The sequence below is a fragment of the Amphiura filiformis genome, chromosome 12 (assembly GCF_039555335.1).
Source record: "Amphiura filiformis chromosome 12, Afil_fr2py, whole genome shotgun sequence".
Classification (NCBI taxonomy): Eukaryota; Metazoa; Echinodermata; class Ophiuroidea; order Amphilepidida; family Amphiuridae; genus Amphiura; species Amphiura filiformis.
The window spans coordinates 25945537-25959009 of NC_092639.1; the positions used below are offsets into that span (position 1 = coordinate 25945537).

At 37.7% G+C, this 13473-nt stretch overlaps 1 protein-coding gene across 2 annotated transcripts; it reads left to right on the forward strand.

Moving 5' to 3' along the window:
- The first annotated feature begins 2495 nt into the window (after nt 1-2495).
- On the forward strand, nt 2496-12424 carry LOC140165985 (uncharacterized). Of its 2 annotated transcripts, none has more exons than XM_072189346.1 (3): nt 2496-2624; nt 8712-8838; nt 11399-12424. In XM_072189346.1, exons 1-3 carry the CDS (start codon nt 2577-2579, stop codon nt 11557-11559), a joined length of 336 nt encoding a protein of 111 aa, XP_072045447.1. In that variant the 5' UTR covers nt 2496-2576; the 3' UTR covers nt 11560-12424. The 2 variants fall into 2 exon arrangements, with proteins under 2 accessions (XP_072045447.1, XP_072045446.1); XM_072189345.1 differs by having other exon boundaries at nt 2497-2624; nt 11396-12424.
- The last annotated feature ends 1049 nt before the right edge of the window (nt 12425-13473 follow it).

Sequence of the window (13473 nt, forward strand, 5' to 3'; positions counted from 1 at the left end):
TTCAGCAGCATTAATATGGGTAAGGGCCAAGGGGCTGTGCAATAATATGAGCATGGAATAAAATTTTCGAATTGTGTGCCAAAAATTTTTGCCCCTTTGCACATGCCAAATTTTTGGGATCCCAATTTACAAACATTAAATGGTGTAAAGTAAGTTGCGAGCGCAGAGAGCAGGAATATTTGCATAGTAAGCATTTCCGTTACTGTCTTTTTAGAGCATTTTATTTTAAAAGCGCCCCATAAATGTGTGCCAAAAATCGCTTGCCCCCATCTTGGCAATGGCGGCACCAGGAATTTTTTCGGGGGCATGGGGGGGGCAAAGTGAATTTCAGGGGAAAAATCAACAAATGTTGCACAAAATTTCGGCAAATTTACGTAATTTGGGGGTTTTGGCTTAAAAGTGGGGAGAATACAGGGGGGGCAAGATAAATATTGTAGGTAACCTAGGCAAACCTTAGTTAACACATTTACTAGTCAGCGAATTCGCCGAGACCGGGGCCCAAACACAATGCATATTTACATAGAAATTTGAATTTTTTTCAAGAATAGGTGGGTGAAGGAAACCTACATAAATATGTTTTCTATACTTCACTTGACCCAAATATATGATTTTTATGGTGATAATCAAGTCGCACATGGAATTTTAGAGGGATTTTGATAGCAGTTCCATTAAAAAAAGCTGCTATCGCCATGAGACTAAGATCTAGAAACACCCCCGAAATGCCGTTTTGGGGAATTTTGCTAGCTGAATCTTTTTGATGAAAGTCAATCTTTGACAAGATGTAACTTTGCTACGGAAAGTGCTATGAAAAAAAGGTTTTCAGTTTTGGGTTAGTTTACTCAAGGGCTTTAATTTGATATATAAAATGATGCAATTTGATGGCAAATTTGAATTCACCTAGCATACCTAAATATTGGGGAGAGAATGCCCCCTCCCTCCCTGTAGTACCGCCACTGCCTCTTGGCTTGCCAAAAATTGCTTGCCCCCCTTTCGGCTCGCTAACAATATCTTGCCTCCCCCCCACATTTACCCTCCACCAGGGCTCATAATTATTGCACAGCCCCTAAGAACTTCTGCCATATTGGTCCAGTATGTAACATATGTGACCGTACAGCACGAATGAGCCGTAAATGTCCTCAATTGTATTCTGAGTTACAGTGTAAAATGGGCATGAAGGTCGTATTCATAGGTACCTCAATTGGGTGCTACGTGTACCTCATTTAATGAGATACACGTAGCACCAAATTGAAATACCTATGAATATGGCCTTCATGCCCATTTTACACTGTAACTCAGAATACAATTGAGGACATTTACGGCTCATTCGTGCTGTACGGTCACATATGATCTTGCCTGGTCGCCACAGTCGTTCTCCACATATCCGAGGGAGGGACTGAGCATTTTAGACCGTTAGGCACAACAAATCCCACCAAAGTTCTTCAATCAATAAGCACATACTTTAAATTGAAGTTTGCCAGGTGGCAGGCACATGGCAAAATAATCCATAGGCATACTCCAGAGGCATACTATTTTGACATCCGTGAGCGATAACAAACATGGAAGTCTTTTTGGCACTAGACTCTAATCTCTTTGATAATTTCCTTTCCTTTCCTTTCTAGTACTTCCTATTGCAGCTCATTTGAGCTAAACTGTCCTCTGGAACTTAGAGGAGGTGATTATACAGATATCAGAACCGGGGATGGGCCCCCTTCTCTTTTCGAATAGCTCTGACACTTAACGTGCACAGGATTTGACTCTTCCTGTACACGGGACAACCAGCTTTATGTGACTTTCCGAGCGGACACCGTTCATACACTACATATATCTGCATGTGCTACGTGGTGTATGGGGCGAGAAGGAATTCTACAGTATATTCTATACTGCTTCGATGCAGAGACTGCTTCACACTTTCAGAGAAGATATCTCTGATTATAACCTCACAGTATTAAATTGAACATAATTGCAGGATTCCCGACCTTATAGGAACATTTTGGGATAGGTTAATGAATTCTCACCAAAGGCAAGCCCAAGGCTCGAACCCACGCAGATTGTATTATCCCGGCCGACAGATCGTATTATCCCGGCCGACAGCTCAGCGCCTTAGACCGCTCGCGCTCGGCCATCTCGCCCTCAGATAAATTTTATTTTAACATTGTACAACATCATTGGTTTAAATCTGTGTATTATCCCGGTGGAGTACTACTCTGCACACTATGTAGTGACTACAACACTTTCCAATTCGAACTCCTATTAAAATGTTTTTAGCTCACATATTTTAACTCGTGTATTAGCCGCTATCGTATCATGACATCATTATCTTTAATATTCATGAACTATGCATATGATTGGAATATAAGTGCATAGTGATACTAGTATGTGTCATAAAAAATACCTAACTTCAGGTAACAAAAATAATATTAAAAAGATACAAATTCAATGAAATTCAATGACTTCACAACAACAACAAATAATGTTATTATGATGTGCTCACAACAAGCCACTCTGATATCAAACCAATGAATAAAAAAATTTTTATATAGGGGGTAGGGAAACCTCTATTGCTGTAAAATAGCAAGATGGCGGCGTCCACGGGAATGGTTCTTGGGAAATTTCTGCAAATTCAGGTTAGTAAAACGTTTTCAAAATAATCAATAATTACATACATTTATGTATAAACATCCATTAAGATAACTGTAGGTCAAACTCAATTGATTTTGACACTCATAAAGTCCTGTAAAAGTTAAATATGATCAAAAATCATGATAAGCTGCAATTTATAGGTATCCTAGGTGAATTCAAATTTGCCATCAAATTGCATCGTTTTATATATCAAATTAAAGCCCTTGAGTAAACTAAGCCAAAACTGAAAACCTTTTTTTCATAGCACTTTCCATAGCAAAGTTACATCTTGTCAAAAATTGACTTTCATCAAAAAGATTCAGCTAGCAAAATTCCCCAAAACGGCATTTCGGGGGTGTTTCTATTCCAATTGAATGAACGCAGCTTTCAATAGCGTGACGAACATTTGCGTACACTGTGCGATGTACGCCAGCGTGTGCGACTGTGCGTGAGTAACGCCGAAGCGAATCTAACCATGCCAACACACTCATGATTGGTTAGCATTGTATCCAAGGTCGTATGCGCTCGCGTTGTAGTTTGAAATACGCGATATACGATCGCGGTTGGATCGAGTACAGCAGTTGAAAGCTGCGTTCATTCAATTGGAATTCTTACTATAGATCTTAGTCTCATGGCGATGGCAGCTTTTTTTTTAAAGGGGGTAACCCTATTGGTTTTGGATATGGATTGTCTTTAAAATTACATAATAATATCAAATATCGCCTCCTTTATGCTGCTTTGTGAAAAAAGCGAGAGCATTTTCAGCGTAAATGTGAATAAATAGCCAAATTTGCAATCCAATACCTTGGTATACGTGAATTGCATTCTGGGCAGGCAATGACGAATGCTGACATGCTGTACAATGCCCGGCCCGTATTGAACGGAAAATTTTTTTTTTTCGTACCGTTTCAGAAAAAAAGGAAACAAAATATATTTCCCCTTGCAATATGTACATTTCAAATGAATATAAAAAAAGTTTGGGTAAAATGGAGAGGAAAAAAACCCTTCCGAGACCGGGTTTTGAACCGGGTACCTCTCGGGTAAAAACAAACGCGCTAGTCAATTGAGCTATTTAGCACACCACGCTTACCGTTGCCGTTTTCATAACTATATCGGCGCACCGTCTTGCGGTGACTGATATTTCGTTCATAATTCCTCCCAGAATTCCAAAGTATTTACCATTGTTTACAAACTGGTATACCTGTAAAAACCGCTGTGATTAATGATAACTCCGAAGATACATCGACTTGGAGCGTCAAATTTCAGGATAGTAATGAGAAAAATAATATCTATTATGTGATACCAAAACCTCATCAACAATGAAAAAAATCGGGGGGATGATGCTGTCGATCGGGTTACGGACCTTTAATGGAACTGCTATCAAAATCCTCTAAAATTCCATGTGCGACTTGATTATCACCATAAAAATCATATATTTGGGTCAAGTGAAGTATAGAAAACATATTTATGTAGGTTTCCTTCACCCACCTATTCTCGAAAAAAAATCATATTTCTATGTAAATATGCATTGTGTTGGGGCCCCGGTCTCGGCGAATTCGCTGACTAGTAAATGTGTTAAAAGGGGCATTTCGTGATCCACAGTCTCATCCAGGGTTCGATTTAGAAAATAAAATGTACATGCACAACTCCGATTTTTCCCTCAAAATGGGCCAAATAACCCAAAATTTTGCATGCACAGGCAAAATTCTACATGCACAGAGCCAAAGTTACATGCATATGTGCATGTAAAACCCCTCTAAATCGAACCGTGGCCTCATCCCCCCACTTTTCTCAAAAAAAGTTGAGATTTTTATATCACTGGAAACCTCTGGCTACGGTACATAATGTTTATGTACAAAATATTTCTTGCAGATTAATTCGTTTAGCAAAGATATTGTGAAATTTGAATTTCGTTCTGGTGCACCAGAACGAAATTACAACGTATTGTCTATATGGAGCAGTGAGTGTAACTGTAATACACATAATCATGCATAACTTCATAAGCGCAATATCGGAATCAACTGAAATTTTGGGAATATGCTTTTTTTCGTGGATATGTACTGAAAAATGTCATTAAAAAGAGGATGCTAGGATCACGAAATACTCCTTTAAAAACATAAAACATGATAAACATTGTCATTGTTTAACATGTTTAAGGGGGTACTACACCCCCTCGATAAATTTGTGTCTATTTTTGCATTTTTCTCAAAAACTAATAACTCAGTGGTAACAAAAGTTATGTATATTATAGGGGCAAGGAATCCAATTACTTCACTGGAATTTCAGTGACCCAAGACAAGCGGTTTGTTATTTATGATCACAAATAAGGTACCACTAGGATGTACCTCGTTTCCTATCATATATACTGAACCGCTTGTCTTGAGTCACTGAAATTTTAGTGTAGTAATTGGATTCCTTGCCCCAATAATATACATAACTTTTGTTACCAGTGTGTAATTAATTTTTGAGAAAAATGCAAAAATTTACCACACGGGTGTAGTACCCCCTTAAATAATTAAAAGGGCATTTCGTGATCCACAGCATCATCCCCCACTTTTCTCAAAAAAGTTGAGATTTTTATATCACTGGAAACCTCTGGCTATAATGTCTATCAGGCATGCAGACAATAGACCATGAGGTACATATTTCGAGGAGCATAAGAACAAACACCAAATTGGTGTCGTATGACCTTTGACATACATGCAAGTCGAGAGTGACATGGTCTTTCAATTCGTGCCGAGTGTCCTTGGCAGACTTGACTATGCTTCAGTGGTCATGAAAGGATTCAATAGATAACCTCTGCCCCAATAATCCCAAGCTATTGTCTGAAACTGCACCTCGAAAGATGTATCGTAAGAACTCACGGTCCTCAAATGATAGTCATATAATGACCAAAAGATAAATGACTGACTATCATTAAGGACTGAGTTCCGCAGTCTATCAGGCATGCAGGGCTGTCAACTTTTTGGAATTGCAGACTGTCGTCACAGATTGGAATTTTCCATGCCTGTGCCCTCTAAGCGTACTCGAATTCAGCTGACGCCGGTACAGCGTACAGACCTGGCGACATCGCTTATCTTACGCGCGAAGTTTCTTTTGCGTACGCTCGCGCTGTTTGCGATATTTTGAGTTTGCTCACGTGGTACCTGACTTAGCGTCGATCCCCTGAGGCAACATGCCATGTTTCATGCGGTATGAGTGTAATACATATAATCATGCATAACTTCGCTAACGCAAAAATCGGAATCAACTGAAATTTTGGGAATAAGCTTTTTTGTGGATCCATATCTACTGAAAAATGTCATAAAAAGAGGATGCTAGGTCCAGGATCACAAAATACTCCTTTTAAGGACAGGCATAAAAATTTGAAATTGATCTATTAATAACCTGAATTGTTGTTTATTGGAAGAGAGAACTTACATGTAACACGGAAACAATTTGACACCAAAACCAATCTTCTACTTTATTGCTAAGTGAAGTTATGATGAAATTACTGTGGGAACATCAGGCCATATTTTCTGATATTAGACTTACTATAGGAGTGCATGGGGGACTTGATAATGTTTTCATTGTAATTTAACCTAATTTTTGTTGAATATATTACAAATGTATAGGGGAGATTGGGGTTATTTGGAACGCAGGGTAAGTTGAAACATTGTATTTTTTCTGACACAAAAATTAATTTGGTAAAATACTGGCACCTAGTAATAGGTATTAGTAAGGGTCATCCACCAAATTAGCAACAACACTGATGCCCCACCAGTGTTGGCTTGGGAAAGGAATATCTGTTTTTGACTTACTGACTAATTTTTATACCCCTCAGAAAAGATCGTTATCTCCATGTTGTTTGAAGATTCAGGGGATTTTTTTTTGAGTATCATAAGCACTAGTAATAAGTCCCAGAATAATGTTAAATAAAAGTTTTATTGTATTTCTTCTTTTGTGTAATGAACTTTGAAATGTAAAAATAGGCATCAGGGTTAGTTGAAACTTTTGAGGTGGGGTTAGTTGACACGTGAAAATCGCATAGAAAAATATGGTTAAAAATTTGACTTTTTAAAAATTTGTAACATGTTTACCATTTCTTCAATATTGCTTTAATATGGTTAAAAGCAATAATACAAGCAATAAGTGCACACAGAAAGTACATTTTATAATATTTTAGGCTTCTCATATTTTGATCTATGGTGACACTCGTCACCTTGTGTCCAAAGTATTGACCCGCACTCCCACATATTTATTTATTCATTTTTTCACACTGATTGTATGTTAAAGGGTGCCTTCAAGGGAAGTATAACCCTAACAACACAGTAATAATTATTTTGAAATTTTTACAAGCCGTGTTTCAACTAACCCCACCCTATGTTTCAACTTACCCCAGGGTTGGGGTTAGTTGAAACACTTTTTTTCAAATTTTCAAATTGGATTATATGAATAATCATAAGCAGGTCCAATAAAGTTTAAGGCTGTATTTGTAGCATGTATGTATATGTTTATACTGATATGGTTAGTGTTTCTTGAAAGTAATTGGTTTGCGTTAAAAAGACGATTTTGTGAAAAATGTTTCAACTAACCCCAATCTCCCTTACATGTAGGCCTATATTATCATTTTCAACACATCTGTGAAATTTTGTATGAACATTCAAATTTTTAAGTGGTAAAAATGTTTTTACCAAGCGATAACAAAAAAGTGCATTATCCCAGGAAATAAGTAAACTGGAATTGTTATGTGAAAAGGGTGAAAGTTTTTGTCAAACCATGTTTCCCTTTTGTCAGAAGATGAATTTTGGGTCAAAATTGACTTTTTTTCCCAAAAAAATGCCCCTTTTTGACCCATTTTTTGACCAAAATGATGATTTTTCCGAGGGCATATCTTACAGAAAAAAATACTAAAAAGTGAAGCCAATGTTGCATTCTGGTTCCTAAAGCATTGAATCTGTTGTCAATGCAAACTAGAGCATCTGAAGAAGATTAATTTTGGTTTTATTCATTATTTTCTCCAAAAATGGTGTTTTCAGTGGCACAGATTCATGGCCTTTTTATTATCAAGTAAATAAATAGCGCCCTCGCTCAGATGTGCCTGTTCCTAACATTGTAGTCGTACATGTACATGTTAATCAAACATTTATTTTAATTTTCATCATCATGATTATGTATTTTTTACTTTCATTCAACTCAATTGCTCAAGTCTTTTGGGGACAAACCAGCTACGAGCTCAATACGGCTAAAACTTAGCGGGCCAGTCCTATATAAGATTGGTTGCGCATTCATGAGATGCTAATTTCTATTTGTCAGCTGATTGCATAGTGCCGTACCATGGTACTATTACGCTGTCTTTCCTATTCGGCGAGGATGTCAATTTTGACCTCCTTGTCTGTTTACAAACAGAGAGGTAGACAAAAGACCGTTCCGCTTGTCCAAACACTCAAGTATCAGAAGGATGGTCCACAATAGCGTGATTCACGTAACATGAATAGGGATTAAAAAGCTGGCAAGTAGAACCACATGGTCGCATGTCATATTAAGGTGGGCATGCAAAAAGGGTGGCGGTATTACATTTTTCCGAATGGAGTCGCCAATAAAATACTATAACTTCACAACCCCTTGGCCTATTGAGCTGGTTGATACATCATTTTATAGAGAAAGATGAGCATGGCTGTGTGAAGTTTCATTGAAATAGGAATAACAGAATAACAGCAGCTTGAGTCTGAAAAATCAGGGGTGGCGGCTCAGGTGGTTGAGGGTAATGTATTAGCATAGGATAATGTAAGATTTCTGTAGTGTTGGTTCGAATAAATTGTTGAATTCATAACCCCTTGTCATATGGGGCTCTTCAATGTCTCATTTTAGAGCCAATTACTCAAAGAAACAAGACTTTCTTCAAAATTGATGAATTTCATATTCCACATTAGCTTCTCATTACCGTACATTTTCTACCACAGGTTGCCTCACCAAATATGCTCACCAAACATTGGGAAAGTACGCAATCCAATTCCCATTCAAACATGTGGGAAACTGAAACTAACATTACAATTCATTGTATGATCATGAAACATTCTTTCAACCTGATGTATTTTGTGATATATTTTCAGAGGCCATTGTCAGCCGTATGGCGACATGGCGGGTCAGCATCTGTGAACTGTATGGTGCTGAGGTCGCAGTCTAATCAGTCTGGTTCTGGTGGAGGTGCTAAAGAGACTAAGACACCTGCAGCAAAAGGTAGGTCGATCCTTCATGTAATTATTTAGTGTAAGCTAATCCTAACCCTAACCCTAATCCTAACCCTAATCCTAACCCTAATCCTAACCCTAGTCCTAACCCTAATCCTAACCCTAAACTAACCCTAACCTTAAGGGGGTACTACACCCCTCGATAAATTTGTGACTATTTTTGCATTTTTCTCAAAAACTAATAACACAGTGGTAACAAAAGTTATGTATATTATAGGGGCAAGGAATCCAATTACTACACTGGAATTTCAGTGACCCAAGACATGCTGTTCGTTATTTATGATAAGAAATAAGGTACCGCTAGGATGTACCTCATTTCCTATCATATATCTTGAGTCACTGAAATTTCAGTGTAGTAATTGGATTCCTTGCCCCAATAAAATACATAACTTTTGTTGCCAATGTTTTATTATTTTTGAGAAAAATGCAAAAATAGTCACAAATTACCACAGGGTGTAGTACCCCTAACTCTAACCCTAATTTTGTGTAAAATTACATGAAGGAATAACCAAAAGGTAGGGGTTAATTGGATCGATCTACCAGGGCAAATGAAACCATGATTTGTTGCGCATTTCACCTAAATTTGTTTCAAGCGTACATTTTACAAAACGTGGATCCTAGGTTTCCCTAATTACCGGTACCCAAAGTCGGTTTGACTGAAATTCTTTTCCACAAGATAATAGGTTGTATTGTATAACAATAGACACAGCTCTAAGGTTAATCCATCTCCTTTGTTATACAATACGGTTATCGTATTGTGGGGAAGAATTTTGGTCAAACTGACTTCCGGTAGCGACACACGATCCACAAATTGAAAGCACCTATTTTATAATTTTTAAAGTCAATGTCAAAGTCTTGTAATGAACTATACTCTACTTGCTCTACGAAAAAGGAATAAAAATCAAAACCACTAATCCCCCCTATTATCCCCTGCTGATACCCTATAATAGAGCTATCAACATGGTGCGAAAAGTGTGCCAACAGATTCCATAATAACATTATTACATAACAATTTTCTATCTATTGGCTTATCTACTGTGGTTTACATTTGTATCATCGGGGTAGGATTGTCCAGCTGGGAGTGAAATTGGCCAAAAGGGGTAATTACTAATAATTGGGCCTTGATTTATATCCTTTTTCATATAGCAAGTGGACTATACATGACATGCGCAGAGGTATGAAAAACACAGTTTGCATTTAGTGAGGCAAAATGGGGCTATTTTCCAAAAGAAAAATGAGAACATTTTGAAAATATTACCCATCCATATAAAAAAAATTGGCTCTAGTTATTGATGTACCAAAAGGCCAAAAATGCAACCCATGTTTGCTGCACCCACATCCCGGTACGGCCATTTGTACCAAGTAACCCCCAGTGGCGTAGCGTCAAAGGGGCATGTGCGTGGGGGTGAGGGGGGTGGGGAACAGCTTGTGCCCCGCAATCAGACCCGGTGCGCCCCCAATCATGGTTACCTCTGGGGATTTTGACCTATTTGGATCAGATGTCATATATTTTATACATGAAATTAATGAATAATCCTGATGTAAATTTGCAAGGAACTGTTTTTAACTAGTTGGCAAATATGTTGCTGTAAGATACCATGTATTGTCTGTGACACTGATATTTTGTTACCAAACTCAGCAAGATGGACTCAATGCTTCAACATTAATCCATGTTATTATACATGTATTACCCGGTATGGGTTGTTGATTAGTGAGTCTGTTACAAAGTGTCACAAATACGTGGACCAGTGTAACATTAAAATTTTACGTTTTGAGTTTTGACCCATGAACATTTATGAGGGCATGTAGATTTTACACCCAAGGGCCCAAATGGCCCTTGATTGGCGTATTTCAATTTCAAACACGGATGAATCGGCAAGGCCATTAATTTGTGCATACATCAGGATCTGCAATGCAGCATGTACATTGCACAACTGTATAGTGCTTAGTTATACAGACTGTCCCTGAAAGAAATGTATCATCGGAAACTGAATTGTTTGGGTATTTTAACAGTAACACCATAACTAAACATAACTAAATACTTTGTATGGTTAAGGAATAAATCCTGAGCTATGCCAGCTATCATATACTTTTTGAATTTTCACAATTGATCATACCGTTCTTGAAATATTTATAAGCATTTTACAAAACTCCCTCATTTTCAATCCTTTCCACAGATGCAAATATCAATCGATGATAATATAGTATATTCTGAGTGCTAAGGCCATCTTGGTTTAATAATTTGTCTCAAAGCCCCCGCGCGCATTAGTAAAATCGGCCGTTTTTTCTCGTTATTTCAGCTGGATTGAGTGAATTTCATTTTTTTCCTGTTTTATTTTTTTTCCCGATCTACCACAAAAAAATAACACATCTGACATTGTCAGACGTCAACATAGCCCGACGATACAGTTCTTTCAGGGACACCATGTACTGCACTCTAGTCATATTGTATCATTCATCTCTGAACAAAGAACAATTATGAAAATTTCAGTACTTTACCAATGTAAAACTTTGACCTGTGTGTTTTACTTGTTTCGTTATTGTAGGAGCACCTGCCCCGCCTCCAACAACTACAGACGGCAAGTCTTACGAGGTCCAAGAGTATTTTGGTCACAATGAAATGAGTTTCTATGAATTAGAATCAGCAATGCTCAAGTTTCGACTGACTCAACCAGACCCTAGTAAACCTGAGCCTGCTGCAGCCAAATAATATAGACTTTGAGACATTGTAATACTGCAATTGGAAATCACCAAGTGTGTTGTAAATAAGATAAGACATATTTGTGTCTGCATGCATCAAACCTGTTATCAGAAGTTCTTCAGGCAGTTCAGTTGCTGTGCCATCCACCATCTGTGCAAGTCTAGTCCAAGTTCAGGCAATTGATTCACCAGGATTCTTAACCCCATGAGAACTATGTGCCGATTGGCCGAAAAGAAGTTTTCATTATCAATTGGACCAATCAGCAACATTGTTAGAATAATTTCACCACACAAAAAAATTGGGTGAATTGTTTGCAACGCTTCATTCTGATTGGTGATTAAAGTGAAGATATCATGTAATTGACCAATCATCGGCAGGAAGTGCTCAGAGGGTTAAACTAGATTGCAGGAATCAGAATTTTGAATAATACTAGAACTGCGGATATCATCACATCATGCCTCAATACCGGACAGCTTCATGCATGCTGCACTGTCTGCTATCCGACATGTAGTGGCCCATCCATTTTCAGCCGTACCATGTAATTGCTGTGAAACTGTGGATTCTTGTTAAATTTGCTCAACAGAAGGCCAAATTAAGATGAGATTCAAAGTCAGTAAAATAATTGTATTTGATGTGATGTGAAATACTGTATAAGTGGTAATTTTCGCGAGGGTTTTATTTTTGTGAGTGTTTTATTTTCGCGAATTGAGCGATTAGAGCTACAACCGCGAAAATAACACCTTGCGAATATAGGCTAAAATGTATTACAAGTATAGGGAAGGACTGGGCAATCGCGAAAATGTCTCTCTCACTCCAAATCGCGAAAATAACTGTACATGAAAATTACCACTTATACAGTAACTATACTGGATACTTATACATCCCTTTCAGTCACGATTGAGCAATCTACAATTTTCCCATCTTGTTTTACCAGTGTATGCTGTATACATGTAGTACAACTTAAGTGGCCCATTGGTACTCTTGTAAGAATTGAAGCCCAATAAATGATTGCTATTGGCACTTTTCTACCCTTGAAGGGGTTAACACACATTATGAAACAACAAAAGTGAGGTCAAAAAGGGTATCACAAGATTACAATAGGATCAAATAATCATACCTTTCTTGAACTCACTTTCGCTGCCCTATATGTGATATTGAGGTTCACCCCATCAACAGCAGGGAGGTGCACATGGATAGCCCTACATGTTACCATGGGTTTCTTTTATCCTAGTGTCAAAAATATAATACAAAAATTATTATTTCATAACATAATAACATAATGATGCCTGGAAAAATGCTTTCCTTGGATATCAATTTTTCCCTCGAAGATCACAAAATTCCCACTTTTCAATATTTTTCCCAGGCATGAACATGATTGGGCAAAATTATGCAGGCTTTTAATGAGATGTGACTTTACATGGAATACCTCCATCCATTAGGACTTTCTTATTAGATTGAACTTGTAAATGCATCAGTTCTCAAAATGTTGCTGTGTTATAAAATTAATGTAATAAAATGTTAAATTTGAATGAAAAAAACCTTTTTGACATGTTTGTTTCATGACTGCTCCGGTTTCTGCCTAGTTTCGGTTTGACACACACTGTAGTATCCACTGTCCAGTGATATTCCAGTCTAATTTTAAAATAAGAAAATCATGTAGTCAAGACAAGGAATGTTCAATGTAAGTAAGAACATCAGAAGAATATGATCCATAATGTGGGATAGGCGTTTACGACAGGAATTCATAATTAGTAGTGGGTTTTTAGCGGGTTCGCAGTCGGATCAAGTAACTGTCAAGCTTTCGTCAGGAGTAGCTCTGACTTCTTCAGGACAAAGTACCTGAGAATGGTACTAAGGTGAGAGCCACCAAACCTTCCAAGTTTAGCAGATAGGCGAGATCTGCTTGTTCTCTGTTGACAAGGG